The sequence below is a fragment of the Palaemon carinicauda genome, chromosome 24 (assembly GCF_036898095.1).
Source record: "Palaemon carinicauda isolate YSFRI2023 chromosome 24, ASM3689809v2, whole genome shotgun sequence".
In the NCBI taxonomy this organism is placed as follows: domain Eukaryota; kingdom Metazoa; phylum Arthropoda; class Malacostraca; order Decapoda; family Palaemonidae; genus Palaemon; species Palaemon carinicauda.
In genome coordinates, this window is record NC_090748.1 from 11,956,683 (window position 1) to 11,975,576 (window position 18,894).

The window sequence follows — 18,894 nt, forward strand, 5'->3', positions numbered from 1 at the left end:
TCTGACCAAGGAATTGGGTCTCCTTGTCAATATGGAAAAGTCACAAGTGGTCCCATCCCAAACTATTGTATATTTAGGGATGGAGATTCACAGTCTAGCTTTTCGGGCTTTTCCGTCGGCCCCCAGAACAAGCCAAGCCCAGTTATGCATCCAGAACCTGCTGAAGAAGGAACGATGTTCAGTCAGGAAGTGGATGAGTCTGACAGGGACGCTATCATCCCTGGAACAGTTAGTTTCATTAGGAAGACTACACCTCCGTCCTCTTCAATATCACCTAGCATTTCACTGGAAAAAGGACAAGACGCTAGAAGCGGTCTCGATCCCCATTTCCGAGAAGATGAAGTCTTGCCTGACATGGTGGAAGGACAGTATCAGCCTCAGAGAGGGTCTGCCCCTGGCTGTTCAGACTCCCAACCACGTTCTCTTCTCGGACGCATCGGACGTAGGCTGGGGCGCGACATTAGACGGTCGGGAATGCTCGGGAATATGGAACTCGAGTCAAAGGACAATGCATATCAACTGCAAGGAGCTACTGGCAGTACATCTGGCCTTGAAAAGCTTCAAGTCTCTCCTTCAAGGCAAAGTGGTGGAGGTGAACTCGGACAACACCACGGCTTTGGCGTACATCTCCAAGCAAGGAGGGACCCACTCACTGACGTTGTACGAGATCGCAAGGGACCTCCTCACCTGGTCAAAAGGTCTAAACATTTCGCTAGTAACGAGGTTCATCCAAGGCAACTTGAATGTCATGGCAGATTGTCTCAGTCGGAAGGGACAAATCATTCCAACAGAATGGACCCTCCACAAGGATGTATGCAAGAGACTTTGGGCCACCTGGGGCCAGCCAACCATAGATCTCTTCGCAACCTCGATGACCAAGAGGCTCCCAATATATTGCTCACCAATCCCGGACCCAGCAGCAGTTCATATAGATACTTTTCTCCTAGATTGGTCACATCTAGACCTATATGCATTCCCTCCGTTCAAGATTGTCAACAAGGTACTGCAGAAGTTTGCCTCTCACGAAGGGACAAGGTTGACGTTGGTTGCTCCCCTCTGGCCCGCGAGAGAATGGTTCACCGAGGTACTTTGATGGCTAGTAGACGTTCCCAGAACTCTTCCTCTAAGGGTGGACCTTCTACGTCAGCCACACGTAAAGAAGGTACACCAAGGCCTCCACGCTCTTCGTCTGACTGCCTTCAGACTATCGAAAGACTCTCGAGAGCTAGAGGCTTTTCGAAGGAGGCAGCCAGAGCGATTGCTAGAGCAAGGAGAACATCCACCCTTAGAGTCTACCAATCGAAGTGGGAAGTCTTCCGAAACTGGTGCAAGTCAGTATCTGTATCCTCGACCAGTACCTCTGTAACTCAAATAGCTGACTTCCTTTTATACCTGAGGAAAGAACGATCTCTTTCAGCTCCCACTATCAAGGGTTACAGAAGCATGTTGGCATCAGTCTTCCGTCACAGAGGCTTAGATCTTTCCAACAATAAAGATCTACAGGACCTCCTTAAGTCTTTTGAGACCACGAAGGAGCGTCGTTTGGTTACACCTGGTTGGAATTTAGACGTGGTACTAAGATTCCTCATGTCAGACAGGTTCGAGCCGCTACAATCAGCCTCCCTAAAAGATCTCACCTTAAAGACTCTTTTCCTGGTATGCTTAGCCACAGCTAAAAGAGTCAGTGAGATTCATGCCTTCAGCAAGAACATCGGATTTTCATCTGAAACGGCTACATGTTCTCTACAACTTGGTTTTCTAGCCAAAAACGAGCTGCCTTCTCGACCTTGGCCGAAATCGTTCGATATTCCAAGCTTATCGAATATGGTTGGAAATGAACTAGAAAGAGTCTTATGCCCTGTGAGAGCTCTTAAGTTCTATTTAAAACGAACTAAACCTTTACGAGGCCTGTCTGAAGCTTTATGGTGCTCAGTTAAGAAACCATCTTTGCCTATGTCAAAGAATGCTTTATCCTATTTTATCAGACTGTTAATACGAGAAGCTCATTCCCATCTGAGTGAGGAAGACCAAGCTTTGCTGAAGGTAAGGACACACGAAGTTAGAGCTGTCGCAACTTCCGTGGCCTTTAAACAAAATAGATCTCTGCGAAGTATAATGGACGCAACCTATTGGAGAAGCAAGTCAGTGTTCGCGTCTTTTTATCTTAAGGATGTCAGTCTCTTTACGAGGACTGCTACACTCTGGGACCATTCGTAGCAGCGAGTGCAGTAGTGGGTGAGGGCTCAACCTCTACAATTCCCTAATTCCATAACCTTTTTAATCTTTCTCTTGAAATGTTTTTATTGTTGTTTTTGGGTTGTCCGGAAGGCTAAGAAGCCTTTCGCTTCCTGGTTGATTTGGCGGGTGGTCAAAGTCATTTCTTGAGAAGCGCCTAGATTAGGGGTTTTGATGAGGTCCTGTTGTATGGGTTGCAACCCTTGATACTTCAGATCCTAGGGGTCGATCAGCATCCTAAGAGGATCGCGAGGCTCCGTAAGGAAGACGTACTTAAAAAGGCAGAGTAATTGTTCAAGTCGACTTCCTTACCAGGTACCTATTTATTTTGTTTTTGTTATTTTGATAACTTCTAAAATGAAATAAAAATTCTTAGCTCATAATAATGTAAACATATTTTGCTGGTCTCTACCCACCTCCCTGGGTGTGAATCAGCTATTATAATCACCGGCTAAGTTAAATATTGAAAAATGTTATTTTGATAATAAAATAAATTTTTGAATATACTTACCCGGTGATTATAAATTAAAGGACCCTCCCTTCCTCCCCAATAGAGACGCAGTGGAATGAGGAGAAAATTGAGTTCTTTGTTTACATTGAGTACTGGGTATCTGGACGACAGATGGCGCTGTTGGGCACACCCGCAACCTGTGTAGCGATCGCTGGCGAATTTTACCTTAGAGTTTACTGTCGAGCAACAGAGTTGCAGCTATTATAATCACCGGGTAAGTATATTCAAAAATTTATTTTATTATCAAAATAACATTTCTCAATTAAGGGCTGAAGTCATTGTTATTAGAAAAATATCCACTGGAAAAGCGCAAACCTAAAATATTTCATCGGGCATGCTGATACCGTTAGATCCCTCTAATGTTTTGTAGGTTTCAATTTTACCTTTACTTTATTTAGATATGGCAGGCATGTCCTCTAAGTCTTGACTTTCAGATTTTGTGATTCCTATTCATCTACATGGTAAAATAATGATTTAAGAGTTTTGCACTATGGTTTTCTTGTCAGGGAAGATCATGTTGAATGGTTGATTTTTGTGATCTGCATGTAAATTGAGTCACAAATTTCTTTTATCTTACGTGTAGAGCTAGAAGATGGAGAATTTCTTGGATAATTTTCACATTGAGGCTTATAAATAATATGCAGCACCCTATTTTTGTAGCATATAAAAAATGTTAAAACCAAAAAATTTCAGTGAGCTTTAGCAAGAATACCAGTCCTGTTGACTTTCTTGAAAGCAGAATTAGAACTTGTGGACATTTTTGTTGTTTTGTGAGAGGATTCAAATTCTTGAAATGATACTTGTTCCTACATGAATACAAACCCTTGTCCTTTAATAAGATGTCAAAATTTATAATGAGGTTATGATTATTACTGTCCCCCAGGTAGTACAATGAGTAGTCACATTTTTTTAGCTACCAAAAAGTATGGACATACTCCTTGCAGCTCCGCTGACTGAATGTCTTGATTGTTTTTTCTTGTAGTATATTGTGTGTAAGGGAATTTAAGCAAGAATGAAAGTTTTGTAGTTATTAGATAACTGGAGCTGACTGACAGTTTTGATGTATCCTGTCAGTATGCACTTGCTCCTGTTTAATAGCATTCTTGTTATTTTTTATTCTCTCGAGTGTGGACTAAAGACACAATGTCATTGTAACTGACGAATGAAACATTGTTGCACATTGCTGATAGAAGAAGAGTTTAAAGTTATTCCTCTAGCACAATTTTCTCTCTTAGCATTGATAGCTGATCCACTTATTTGACTTGAACACTACCGGTTGGAAGAAAAAGGATTTTGCCCCTTTTTCCCCGTTTTTGGTGATTATTCTTTTAAGACTGATCAATAGGAGTTTTCATAAATGTAACTTCTACAGTTTCTCTCCCAGTGGGAGAAACTGTTGCCCAATCCTTCACTGAGGACAAATAAAAAAAACAACAAAACTACGTGCTACTTTGCACTCCACTTCAACTGTTCACACGTGTTCTCATCAGTATGTTACTGTACTATTACAATTATCATCATTACTGTATTATTATTTTCATCAATATTATTATTTTTACTAGCTAAGCAACAACTATAGTTTGAAAAGTTGGATGCTATAAGCCCAAGGGCTCCAACACAGAGAAATAGCCCAGTGAGGAAAGGAAATAAATGAACCGGATGTAATGAACATTTAGAATAAAATATTTTAAGAAAAGTAACAACATTAGAACAGATCTTTAATATATAAAGTACAAAAGACTTATGTTAGCGTGTTCAACATGAAAACATTCACTGGAGGTTTGAACTTTTGAAGTTCTGCCAATTCAATTACCTGGTTAGGAATATCATTCCACAATCTGGTCACATCTGGAATAAAACTTCTAGAATACTTTGGAGTATTGAGCCTTATGATGGCAAAGGCATAACTAGAATTAACTACATACCTAGTATTACGAACAGTATGGTACTTTTAGGGAAGATCTGAATGCAGAGGATGGTCAGAATTTTGAAAAATCTTATGCAACATGCATAATAAACTAATTGAATAATGGTGCCAGAGATTAATATCTAGATCAGGAACAAGAAATTTAATATTATTATTACTAGCTAAGCTACAACCGCATTTGGAAAAGCAAGATGCTATAAGCCCAAGGGCTCCAACAGGGGAAAATAGCTTGGTGAGGAAAGGAAATAAGGAAATAAACTATAAAAAGTAATTAAAATTAAAATAAAATACTTTAAAAACATTAACAACATTACAACATATTTAATTTATAAACTATAAAAGGACTTATGCAAGCCTGTTCAACATAAAAACATTTGCTGCGAGTTTGAACTTCTGAAGTTCTACTGATTCAACTACCCAATTAGGAAGATCATTCCACAACTTGGTCACAACTGGAATAAAACTTCTAGTGTACTGTGTACAGTAGTATTGAGCCTCATGATGGAGAAGGCCTGACTATTAGAATTAACTGCATACCTGTCCAACAAATAAAATGAGATTCAGCAGTTGAAGACCAGAAAGAAGAACAATTCTTGAAACAAGGTAGAATGGAAGAATTAAAACTTCTTTATAATAGATTGGTCACTGAAAACCTTGAAAGACTTTCTCAGTAAGCCAGTTTTTTTGTGCAATTGAAGAAGAAACAGACCTAATGTGTTCCTCAAAAGTAAAATTGCTATCAAGAATCTCACCTAAAATTTTAAAAGAGTCATACTGAGTTAAAGAAACATTATCAATGCTGAGATCCGGATGTTGAGGAGCCACTATCCTTGACCTACTTACAATTATACTTAGTTTTGTTATGATTCAACTTCATGCCCCATAATTTGCACCATGCACTAGTTTTGGATAGATCTCTGTTACAGGATTCAGCAACCTCAGATCTATATTCAGGAGGTAGAGTTGATATAAAGAGAGTAGCATCATGTTTTCTATGCCAAACCACTATGGACCAAGAACACTACCATGAGGAAAACCAGATATCACATTCCTATACTCACTATGGTGTCCATCAGTAACAACTCTTTGTGATCTGTTACTTAAAGATTCAATAATGATGCTATGAAAAGACTCACCCACTCCCAACTGTTTGAGTTTGAAAACAATGTCCTCATGATTAACACAATTTAAAGCTGCGCTAAAATCAAGGGCAATCATTCGAACTTCCTGACTACAATCAAGGGATACTCTACAGCATTGGAGATTGTAAGAAGGGCATCACATGCTCCAAGGCCTATGCTTTAAAGGTTTTAAAGGTTGCACATTAATGGCAAAGCCAAGGGACAGGTAGTAAGTTGGCCAGGCACCAGCCACCTGTTGAGATACTACTGCGAGAGAGTTATTGGGTCCTTTGACTGGTCAGACAGTACTACAGTACATTGGATCCCCCTGTCTCGTTACGGTTCATTTTTCCTTTGCCTACACATACACCGAATAGTCTGTCCTATTCTTTCCACGTTTTCTTCTGTCCTCATACATTTGACAACATTGAGATTACCGAACAATTCTTCATTCAAGGGGTTGACTATCGCATTGTAATGGTTTAGTGGTTACTTTCCTCTTGGTAAGGTAGAAGAGTGACTTAAGGTATGGTAACCAGCTTTTCTAAGACGACACTCCATAACCAAACATTGTTCTCTAGTCTTGGGTAGTGCTATAGCCTCTGTACCATGGTCTGCCACTGTCTTGGGTTAGAGTTCTCTTGCTTGAGGGTACAATTGGGCATACTATTTTATCTTATTTCTCTTCCTATTTTTTTTTTGAAGTTTTTCTAGTTTAAAAATGAAAGATTTATTTTAATGCTGTTACTGTTCTTAAAATATTTTATTGTTCATTACTTCTTTTGTAGTTTATTTCCATATTTCCTTTCCTCACTGGGCTGTTTTTCTCTTTTGGAGTCCTTGGTCGTATAGCATCCTGCTTTTCCAACTAGGGTTGTAGCTTAGCTACTAATAATCATAATAATAATGCCCTAGCAGGACAGTGACCTAGAGACTGACCGCATATACATATGATCAGCACTCAAGCCCTCTCCAAGCTTGGACCAGGTAAGGCCAGGTAATGGCTGCTGATGACTCTCCAGGTTGACCTATAGATTTCTCCCCCCTGCCCATAGCTCAAAAAAGATATCAAAGTTGCAGACACGACGAGACACTATTAAGCTTGAGCGGATTTCGTAACTCCAGTCCAGCAGATCGCTAGGCAGGTTTGTTTCCAATTTTGCAAAATGGCCTCCTACAGGAACACCACCTCAGCTGTTTGCGATTGCATGCTCCTACTGGAGTGTCAGTTACCAGATTGCACTTTTTCATTGAAGTGCCACCTCACCTGTTTGTAAATGCTAGACAATCCAAGATCAATCAATCAATTAGTCACCTGTTCCCGATTGCCCACTCCTACAAGAGAGCCATCTCAGCCGCTCATGAATGTGCACTCCTACAGGAGCATGACCTCACCTGTTGGGTAATTCCGCTCATAAGGGAGTGCCACTTCATCTGTTTGCAACCGTGCGCTCCGGCGGGAGTGCTACTTCACCTGCTTGTGATCGTGCGTTCCTATGGGAGGGGCACCTCTCCTATTCACTACCACACCCTCCTGTGGGAGCTCCACCTCACCTTATAGTTTGCTCTTATGGCAGCACCACTTCACCTGTATTAAAAATAGCCAAAGAATGCAAGTCAAAATTTAAAACTTAAGAGTCAAAAATTGGCAAGTAATGCTGCATAAGTTAGGAGATTATATAAACAATACTCTCTTAATTATATGCCTCCGGAGAATATGTGGCCATAGATGTATTCAGGGAGGGATGGGCTACCCACCTGTGTATCTTAATTGTATTAGGGATTTGATATACAGAAAAAAATTCACCTGCTTTTCAACCTACTAATAACACATGTACTGCTGTTACTTTACAAGCCATCCAAAATAGCATTGATGAATGGCAATTCTTCTGTTCGTGACTGTCAACTATGGGCTTTTTTCACAAGTGGTACACTCTTGGGAAGTCGGCAACATGGTAGAGATGTTCGTAAAAGTTCAGTCCATGCTGGAACCCTACATCATTGCTTGACAGAAAGGCTTCGTACTTCAGGTTTCCACCGTCGCTTGACCAGCTCATCATTCAGCTGAACAAGAAACTCAGTTTTCCCCAGTTTCAGTCAACAGTTCCAGTCAATTAGCAGCATTCGTGGATACCTACCAACAATCCCTTCTGCTCATTTTCCTGTTTCACCAATTACTCAGCAATTGGTAAACTAAACTCTGCATGATCCTGAGCTGACCAGCCCCCCCCCCCTTTTTTTTTTTGGGGGGGGGGGGCGTGTGGGGAAGCTCCTCAATCTCTACAATGAAGAATGGTGCTGAGCTCCTGATACAAGTTTTAATTAAGACTTATACTTTGTCAAACTTTCCCAAGATTGCTCTGGTGTGGCCAGTACAGAAAGCCTACATTGCCAATTTTATATTATGGTAATCATATTAGCGTTAAGGAATCTATTGAAATTTCTTGAAATGTAGTGTTTTTGTTTTCAACAGATATTTTGAATTTATCTTATATTGTCTATTGTTGGTTAAAACCAAAGTTTCATTATTAGAAAAATAGATGTGGCATATATTTTGCCCGGCTTTTGCAGATCTGAATCTAAGGATCTTATGCTCTGCACTAGGATTTAAAAGGTCTTGATCAATGACATTAAGGGTCACTCACTTTTGATCATCTACTGTGATAACAATGGACTCTGCGAGAATTGTGTAAGAGTCATCAAGAGCTTTTAGGGAGCCCAAGGTGCAGGGAAAATTTTGCAAATTCGTAGGTCTCTCAAGTGATCGTGCTCGAACTCGAGTGATGAATGGCAGATACAGCTTCGACCCTAGAGACTGTCTTATACTAGCCTAGTCCTAACAAAGTAAGTAGGAAATGACATGGCTTATCTCAAGTCATTCTGGAGGATAGAACATTTCCATCACCTTGCTTCAGGAGTTTATGGTCAGGACCTAGAACCTAGCCTTGTCTAGCAGGGACCAGTATGACTCGCTTTTATGTTCTGCTAGGACACTATGACTTCCTACAGTGACGCAAATAAAAAGAGAAAAGATCCTAGAATGTTGTTGCTTTCTGACTTTGTGGGATATTCAGACATGCTTCTCTGGCTGGCAAAGTGATGGAAGGAGCATCCCGAAAGCTTTTGCACGAAGTTAGACAAAATGCATCGAGACAAAATGCATCAATCCCACCTCTCAGGTAAAAGCTGTCAGGAATGCAATATGTGAAGACAGGATTCTGTTAATGACAGAACCGTCTCTGTCCATTTCCTACGGGAGTACCCAGAGATCCATGGATACTGGTATGTGCAGCCTCTTGGTAGGCATTTAACAGATTGTGAAGTAAGTCTCCATCACAGGACAAGAAACGTCTCTTTTAGGATAGCCGTTGTGAAGTAAATGGAATGAGAGGTAGATTGATTGGACTTTTTATCCCTTCATTCTTCCCGTTTGCTTCATTATTCGCTGGATCGGTTGCTAGGTGTAGGGGAGCCACTAAGTTTTATTTTAGAATTTTCTCCCTATCTTCCCAAAGGAGGATGAGGATTGTCAAATGTATGGAACATATTTTCATTATGACCGTTTGGTGATAATGAAAATATGTTCCATACATTTGACAATCCTCATCCTCCTTTGGGAAGATAGGGAGAAAATTCTAAAATAAAACTTAGTGGCTCCCCTACACCTAGCAACCGATCCAGCGAATAATGAAGCAAACGGGAAGAATGAAGGGATAAAAAGTCCAATCAATCTACCTCTCATTCCATTTACTTCACAACGGCTATCCTAAAAGAGACGTTTCTTGTCCTGTGATGGAGACTTACTTCACAATCTGTTAAGTGACTACCACAAGGCTGCACATACCAGTATCCATCTTCTCCACATGGCTATAGGCTTTTCCCTGACCATCTAGCAGTTCCTGGTGGTGACTTAGTTTAACACCTGCTGCATCTTTATGACTAGGTCTTTAGGAGGTTGACAGGTGTCATTGCTTTTGCTCCTACACATTACTAGGTGCTTGAACTTCCCAGGATAGTAAACCAGCTAGTTGTGTTGTAGGAACTTCCTCCTGCCTAAGCATAAGTTTCCTGGATAGTAAACCAGGTAGTTGTGTTATAGAAACTTCCTTCTGCCTAAGGATAAGTTTCCTATTAAAGCACAAGGGTTTGTATTGGTCTAGGAACAAATCACAAATTTTTAAAGTACTGAAATATGTGTTTTTATGAATAGTACTTACCTGGCAGTTATATATATATATATAGCTGAGTCTCCGACTGCGGCAGAATTTAATCGAAAATCGCGGCAACCGCCTTGTGGTGGTTGTGTGGTTAGATGGTTAACAACCCTTACAGGGTGGTACTTGGAATCATTCCCGTTTTCTGTTCCTCAGATTATCTCTGCCGGCCGGATCGACAACATCGTTTGTCCGCCCTTTAGAGTTTTTTCGTATCGTTTTCCCTTCATCGCCTTTTTGGACTTCGTTTTTGGTGAAGTACATTGTGTTGGGATTTGGCAATCGTGTTTGTTTTTTGTTTTTTGTCTTTTTTCCTTTCTTATCATGAGTGAAAAAATTCATTATTGTATTTGTGCGAATGATATTTCCAAGGTGAGGTTGCCGAAAGTGTCGGTTGACCCTCACACTATCTGTATGGGTTGCAGGGGGTGTGAATGTGCTTTAGATAATAAGTGCAAGGAATGCGAGGTTTTAAGTGATGATAATTGGTTAGCTATGAAGCGCTATGTGCGTAAACTTGAGATTGATAGAGTTAGAAGAGCTAAATCAAAGTCAAAGTCTGCTAGTGAGCCTAGCTTAGATTTATCTATTGACCCTTTGCTTGTAACCTCTTTGGAAGTTATTCCTTCCCCGAATGTTGTAACTCCTGCCCCTTCTACAGGATCTGTGCCTACGGATGACCCTGGGTATGCTAAATTAGGTGCTGAATTAGAGGCCATTAAAGCACAATTGGAGGCCTTTAAAGGTAAGGGTGTAGGTGAAATTAGTGCTTGTGAAAGTGCAGTGGAGGTGACGACTAATCGAATCTGTCATACCCCTAGGTCTAGACCTCTACCAAGCTCCCAGGACCAAGGGAGAAGGTACGTCGAAAGCCGAAAGGGGGTGAGAGGTGCTTATCCTCGGTTAGTCGTCGCCTCAGACAGTCCTGTTGCGATCTCCCAGGCTGCTCTTGACCGCCGTAGGAAAGGCGTGTCGGATACGTTTGTGTCTTCGCCTGATCGTTCTCCCAGACGTAATTGGCGTTACGAATCAAGACCAATGAAGAGAGGGTGGAACCGGGACGTGCAGTCTCGCTCTCCCTCTCCCGGTTCGAGTAGCCGAGATCCTGATCCTTCGGAAGACGATTTCGATGTTGTTCCTGTTAAAAGGGCGAAGCAGAGAGTTCTTAGCCCAGTTAATCCTGCTAGACTCCCTACTACTTCTGCTAGCGCTCCCAGTCAAGCCGTACGACAACTGCTGTCTTCGGCACCGCGAGAGCCAGCGGAGGTTGCTAAAGCTTTCATGGTTGTTATGCAGGAACAACTTTCATCGTTAGTTCAAGCTTTCAGCTACCCTTCTCAGTCCGTCAGACGTAAGGACGTCTCTTTGACTGTTAAGAGATCTTCTTCTAAGAGAGATCTTAGTATCTCTCCCAAGAAACCTCTGCGCACTTCGTCGGCCGTACGACAACGCACACCCTCTTCATCGGCACGCTACCAGGAATTTCCTTCCCCCCTCTCCCGGCGCCAGGACGATACTGCCTCTCGTTCTCGGCGCCGTGACGATTCCTTTTCTCTTTCGAAACGCCAGGACGTTACTGCCTTGTTTCTTAGGAAACAGGATGAATGCAGTCTGCATTTTCAAGGCTACGGCAGCCTGCATCTTCAGGACGCTTCCGTTTCTCGTCATCGTGACGATACTGCTTCTCGTCATCGTGACGATACCGCTTCTCGTCATCGTGACGATACCGCTTCTCGTCATCGTGACGATACCGCTTCTCGCCGACTGGATGTTAGCGGCGCTCGGCGCCAGGATTCAAACAGCTCTCGGTGCCAGACTGCTGGCAGCCCAACTCTTCAGGATGTAATCCTTGAGCAGGACCTCGAAGATATTTCGGAAGAGGAAGAAAAACCTGCCGACTCTTCTAGTGATTACAAGGTTCTTTCTCGCTCTCTTTTGGAACTTTATGGGGAGGAATTTCAACCTTCGGCCCCTCGTTCTCCTCAGTCTCAATTTACCAGGAAGAAAGCTACTAAGTCTTCGGCCTTCATCAAAATGAAACTTTCAATTTCGGCCAAGAAAGCTCTCGCTAAGGTGGATGATTGGATGAAGGAACGGAGACAAGCTGTCAAGACCACCTTTTCTTTTCCACCGTCTCGGCTCGCTTCCAAGGCCGGTATGTGGTATGAGACAGGGGAACCTTTGGGGTTAGGAGTGCCTGCCTCCTCCCAAGGTGACTTCTCGGCTCTTGTGGACTCGCAAGAAGGCATGCTTTAAACTCTGCCAAGGTGATGTGGTCCATGTCGGAGCTTGATCACCTCGTCAAGGGAATTTTCAGGGTTTTCGAGGTTTTCAGCTTCCTGGACTGGTCTCTCGGGACTCTGGCCAGGAAGTCTGAACTCCTGGAGGACATGAAGGACCTGACGAGTATCATGTCCTGCATGGACAAAGCTCTAAGGGATGGAGCTAATGAATTGGCTTCCCTTTTCTCAGCAGGGGTCTTAAAGAAGAGGGCCCTATTGTGCTCCTTCACCTCCAGGTCTGTGACTGTTGCCCAGAAGTCGGAGCTGCTTTACGCCCCTTTTTCACGTCATCTTTTTCCTGAAGCTGTGGTCAGAGATATCTCCCTTTCTCTGGCTCACAAGGCTACTCAGGACCTTTTGTCTCGGTCGGCTAGAAAGACCTTACCTGTTGCTCCTGCTCCTCTGAAGAAGGAAGAGAAGAAGTTTCAACAGCCCTTTCGGGGCAGGATCTCCTCGAGAGCGGATTTTAGGGGGAGAAGGCAAGAGTCAGGGCCAAGGACCAGCAGGGGTGAGTTTAGGCCCCGGTCCCAAAAATGAGATGGAAGTCCTCCAGACACCAGTAGGGGCAAGACTGTCTCGTTTTTGGCAGTCTTGGGAAAGGAGAGGGGCGGACACCTGGTCCCTCTCAGTCGTCAAGGAAGGTTACAAGATCCCCTTTTTAAAGAAACCACCTCTCTCAGACTCTCCCCTAGCCTTAGTGGCTCAGTACACCGATGCGGGGAAACGAGAGGCTCTTCTGGTGCTAGTCGACCAGATGTTGGTCAAGGGAGCAATAGAGCCGGTTCAAGACCTCGCCTCCCCAGGCTTTTACAATCGCCTGTTTCTGGTTCCCAAGAACTCGGGTGGATGGAGACCAGTCCTAGATGTCAGCTCTCTGAACGCCTTCGTGGAGAAAACAAAGTTCTCCAAGGAGACGACTCAGTCAGTGCTGGCTGCAGTTTGTCCAGGAGACTGGATGGTTTCTCTCGACCTGCAGGACGCTTATTTTCACGTCCCCATTCATCCGTCTTCGAGGAGATATCTGAGGTTTTGTGTTCCAGGACAAGTGCTTCCAATTCAGGGCACTTTGCTTCGGTCTCAGCACAGCTCCCCAAGTTTTCACCAGACTAATGGCAAAGGTGGCAGGATGGTTACACCAGGAGGGGATAAGGGTCTCCTTCTATCTAGACGACTGGCTGATCTGGTCACAGTCGAAAGAGAAATGTCTGGAGGACCTAATGATGACTCAGGACCTGGGACTCATCGTCAACTGGGGAAGTCTCAGACCGAGCCGAATCAGACTATTCTCTATTTGGGGATAGTTCTGAATTCAGTTCTTTTTCAGGCTTCTCCCTCTCAGGAGAGGCAGACCAGGTGCCTGGACAAAGTCAAAGACTTTTTGAGGAAGCAGGAATGCTCAGCGAAGGATTGGATGAGCCTGCTGGGAACTCTCCCTGGAGCAGTTTGTCCTGTTGGGGAGACTGCACCTAAGGCCTCTGCAACACTTCCTCGCAAAGGTTTGGAACAGAAAGATCCAGGAGGACACTTTTTCTTTTCCCATTCCGACAAAGATCAAGGATCTTTTGATGTGGTGGCTGGACCCAGCTCTGTTGGGAAAAGGGATCTCCTTGTTCAAGTGGAACCCCGACCTAGTGTTATTCTCAGACGCGTCCGAGTCAGGCTGGGGAGCAACACTAGGGAACAAAGAGGTCTCAGGTATTTGGGAAGGGAGTCAGATCAGTTGGCATATCAACAGGTAGGAATTGATGGCCATTTTGTTAGGGCTCAAGGCCTTCAAAACCTCGGTGTCAGGAAAGACTGTGGAGATCAATTCCGACAACACCACAGCTCTCGCGTACATAAGGAAGCAAGGGGAAACTCACTCCCTCTCTCTGTTCTCAACTGCGAGAGAGCTTCTCCTTTGGGCGAACGAGAACGAGACCCAGCTGTTGACAAGGTTTGTTCAAGGGCAGAGAAACATCAGGGCAGACATGCTCAGCAGGAGGGGACAAGTCCTTCCCACAGAGTGGACTCTCAACCCGCATGTCTGTCGGAGCCTCTGGAAGTTGTGGGGCAGACCTGTAATAGACCTTTTCGCCTCCGGTCTAAACAAGAGGATCCCCAACTACTGCTCCCTAGTCCCGGACGAGGAAGCTGTTGCAGTGGACGCCTTCTTAGTGGATTGGACGGGGCTGGACATGTATGCCTTTCCCCCGTTCAAGATCATCAATCTGGTTGTCAGGAAATTCGCTCTCCTCGATTCGGGACGAATGATCCTAGTGGCTCCATTCTGGCCTGCGAGGGAATGGTTCACCGAAGTGGTAGGGTTGCTGATGGACTTAACAAGAAGACTCCCGGCAAGTCCAGATCTTCTCAGACAACCCCACTTCGAGAGATTTCACCAAAACCCCCTCGCTCTCAATCTGACTGCCTTCAGACTGTCGAGAAGCTCGTTAGATCTCGAGGCTTTTCGGCACAAGCGGCGAAAGCTATTGCCAGGGCAAGGAGGATCTCTTCACAAAGAGTCTACCAGTCAAAGTGGGAGACCTTTAGAGCTTGGTGCAGGAGGCGCAAGGTTTCCTCGTCCTCTACCTCTCTAAGCCAGATTGCAGACTTTCTTTTGTACCTCAGGCAGGATGCTAAGCTGGCTGTGTCTACCATTAAAGGATACAGGAGCATGCTCTCAACCGTCTTTAGGCATAGAGGCTTAGAGTTATCTCAGAATAAGGACTTGCAGGACCTCATTAGGTCTTTTGAGACAACGAAGCAGGTGCACTTAAGACCCCCTTCTTGGAACCTAGATGTGGTGCTCAAGTTTTTGTGCTCCAGGAAGTTTGAGCCTATCTCGCAAGCTTCTCTGCGAGATGTGACTAAGAAAACCCTCTTCCGTTTGACTCTAGCGACTGCCAGGAGGATCAGCGAGGTCCAGGCAATCGAGAAGCGTGTAGGCTTCACCCTAAATGGAGCGGTTTGTGCCTTGAGGTTCGACTTTCTCGCCAAGAATGAGAACCCTTCGAAACCCTGGCCCAGGAATTTTGAAGTCCCTAACCTCATGAATCTAGTGGGTCAGGAACAGGAAAGCCTCCTCTGCCCGGTTAGGGCTCTCAAGGCTTATTTGACCCACACTAAGAGTGTGAGGGGTGCTTCCAACTCCTTATGGTGTTAGGTGAAGGATCCTCAAAAACCCGTCAAAGAACGCTTTGTCCTTTTTCCTGAGGGAAACTATTAGGGAAGCCCACCTCTTTTGTGAGGAAGAAAACTTCGCCCTGTTAAATGTACGGGCTCACGAAGTAAGGGCCATTGCTGCTTCGCTGGCATACCGGAAAAATATGTCAGTTAGGCAGATCATGGACGCAACGTTCTGGAGGAGCAACTCTGTCTTCGCTTCTCATTACCTCAGAGAGGTAAGAGTGGACTATGACAAGTGTTATACCTTGGGACCATACGTAGCTGCGGCTTCTGTATTAGGCAAAGGAGTTACTACCCCCACTCAACCTTAGTTTATGTACTTGTAATTGGGTTTGTGTTTTTTATGGTTGTCTGAGGTCCTTGTCTTGTGGTACGATTCCCTCAGTCCAGATAGATAGTTTATATCTATTTCTGCAAGGTTAGGTGGTTAGCTTTAGTAAGGTTGCAGGTTTTTATTATATGGGAAGGTAGTTTCTGAAGTCTAGTCAATTTGTTGGTCCTACCCCTTTGACAGACTCGATTGAGTTGTCTGCAGCGTAGCAGGTCTACTCCTGGCTGAACACTCCTAAGGGAAAGCGACTCTAGAGGCAGTTACCTTTGAAGTCAGCTACCTTAGCAGGTAAGGAATCAAGGTGTCTGTTCTCCTACAACTCTTTTGTTGTTTCCCCAACTATGTTTTTCTGTCTGTTTCCCTCCTCCAAATGTGTGAATCAGCTATATATATATAACTGCCAGGTAAGTACTATTCATAAAAATGGAGTTTTTATGATAAAACAAAGTTTTATGAATACTTACCTGGCAGTTATATATATATATTTTAAAGCCCACCCATCTCCCCTCAGGAGACAGGTCGGGCAAAGATAATCTGAGGAACAGAAAACGGGAATGATTCCAAGTACCACCCTGTAAGGGTTGTTAACCATCTAACCTCACAACCACCACAAGGCGGTTGCCGCGATTTTCGATTAAATTCTGCCGCAGTCGGAGACTCAGCTATATATATATAACTGCCAGGTAAGTATTCATAAAACTTTGTTTTATCATAAAAACTCCATATTTCCTAACTATGCAAACTTGAGTCCTTTAAGTTGAACTTCAACCACCCTACTGTAGAAGTTGCAGGCGGGAATTTGTAGTGAGAGCTCAGTGGCCTGTCTACTTATCTGAAAGCATACTCCTATTTAAGGACTCAAGTTTGTACTGTATAGTTAGAAAAAATGCAAGTTACTTTAAAAAATGTGATTTTAATATTTTTATAAGGTAAAATAAATACTCTTTGATAAGTTTATTTAGGCTTTTTACAACTTTCTTTAAAACAGTATGCATATATTTATAATGTGACTACATACTGTAGTATACAAGCACCTTGGAAATTTTATTTTATCAATTTTTGAAGAGTTTTTTTGATAGGGAGTTGATGTGTTAATGAATAAAATTTTCCCAACAGAGTTGCCGTGTAAGAACTGGAACAGTAGACAAGAACGGTGGAATTGGAGGAGGGGGAGATGGAGGTGGTGGAGGTGGAAACGGGGCCTTAGGTGGCTTCCGCCTTGTGGATGCACTGATATCTAGTGTGCTAGATGAGACAGACCAATTAGGTCTGGCTCATCTCCAAGATAAGCCAGATAAGTATGTATTAATTTTTATTGTTTGTTTTCAGTTTTGCTTTTGTTCCGATAAAATTACAAACCTTCGTCCTTTACATAGGAGAGATACTGTAACAGCGGAGCTGGAGAATATGGCAATTAAAGCTTTTATAGTGGGGTGTAAACAGGTGGCTGGTATCTACCAGTTGGGAGCAGGTAAACACTGCCCCTCTGCTTGATCACTGAACAGTCATATTTATAGCAGCCACCAGTGAGAACAGAAGTTCTTCTACTGTCTAGAGATTTTGGCAGTTAATTCTCTCCAGCACATTTTCTACCTTACTCTTGGACTCTACCTTTTTTTTTTCTTCTATTTTGTTTTGTTGACGATGCAATGTCTTGGGACATTGTCTTTGAGTCTGAGACGTGCTTAATGCTAGCATGTCTCTCATAACTTTCGACAGCTTATACGTCACCCTTGAGTCAGACTTCTTCTGAGTTGGATACATGTGCTCATGAGCATTATTTCTCGCAGCGAGTGCTGTTGAATCAGTGTTTCCTAATTTGATTGAATTAGAACGTTGATTTCCGGACTTTTTCAGTGAGCAGCTCGCCTTTTTGTAAAGTTGAGCGTGCTTATCAAGTGAACATGGCTGACCCTTGTGGAGGAGACATGCTTAATGTTAGCATGTCTCCCACACACCTTCCTTTGGGACGTGCACCTCACTGAAGGATCCCTGTGTTGATGAGCAACATGTATCTCAACACAAACAGCGTGGGCTCTAGTGTGAACGTGTTCTCTCACCTAAATGGACGCTCTCGCCTGAGCACTATAGCTCTTTGGAGGGTGTGCATGTCTTCCTTAACACGCACTGGCTTAGTTGCACACACTTGAACGCTGCGCCTATAAACGTACGTGTGGGGTGACTAATCTTGCTAGATCCCTGGTGTGTGCTACGCCTGTTTGAAGTTTTGAACAGGTGGGTTACAATCACTCACCATTGCGTGAATCACGCTTAAGCACAGTGTAAGATCTAAGACGTGCCCTTATAGTGCACGCGTCCAGGATTGAGTGCAAGTTTTAACTCTTTTAGAAAAAATTTACGCCTGCGAGAGCTAGAACGCACGCCCTAATGTGTGCGCTTCCCGGCCCTCCTGCATAATTATGACTGGCAGGTCTATCCAGTAGACTTCGCGGCCACACGCTCGCTTGCAAATATGTTCACAATGTTATGACTTGTGATCAATCAATTCCTTTTGAGCAATGACTGGGCAGGCGTGTTCCTACTGCTGACGAAGGCTGCCTGCTTCGCTAGTTGCATGCGCTACCTCGCGGGCGGGCGCGCCCACACTCATGAGGAATAGCAGGGGCAACTTACCATTACACAGACCTACTGACTTACCTTCGTTCGCGAAGGACATTCTTGGGTTCAGCCAATTGAAGCTGTTAATTAGACAAATTGGAACCCTGGTCCAATGCATCAATAGCTCTTGTTCATAGTTGATGATTATATCTTTTCGGGGAAATTAGGTTCTCCAAAGAGCCGCTACCTTCCCATAGACCACACGCATAGAAGGTCTGCCCTCAAGTGGGCTCCTCAATCATTCCCGTCAGGTACTCCCTAATATCTCCGGAATGTACGCATAAGTATTAAAGGTACTTGGACTCCAAAACTTTGCAAAAGTAAGTCTGTTCCCTTGGGGGGGAAGAATTGGAGCTTATTCCAGATAATTTGATTAGGAACGGAGAGATCCAAGACATGATTCGCCTCTTTTCTAAGGGATACCTGTCACCAGAGAGAAGGATGTCTTGTTTACGAACATTTATTGATGTTCGCTAATTGAGTTTT

The 18,894-nt window shown here is 43.7% G+C and overlaps 1 protein-coding gene across 2 annotated transcripts in view; it reads left to right on the forward strand.

Annotated features, from left to right (window-relative positions):
* Positions 1-18,894, forward strand: part of LOC137618083 (uncharacterized) — an 82,840-nt gene that overhangs the window by 19,985 nt on the left and 43,961 nt on the right. For both annotated transcript variants that reach the window (XM_068348059.1, XM_068348058.1), the window contains exon 3: positions 16,906-17,087. In XM_068348059.1, coding sequence (XP_068204160.1) covers positions 16,906-17,087 — 182 coding nt within the window. The remainder of the gene's footprint in view (positions 1-16,905; positions 17,088-18,894) is intronic.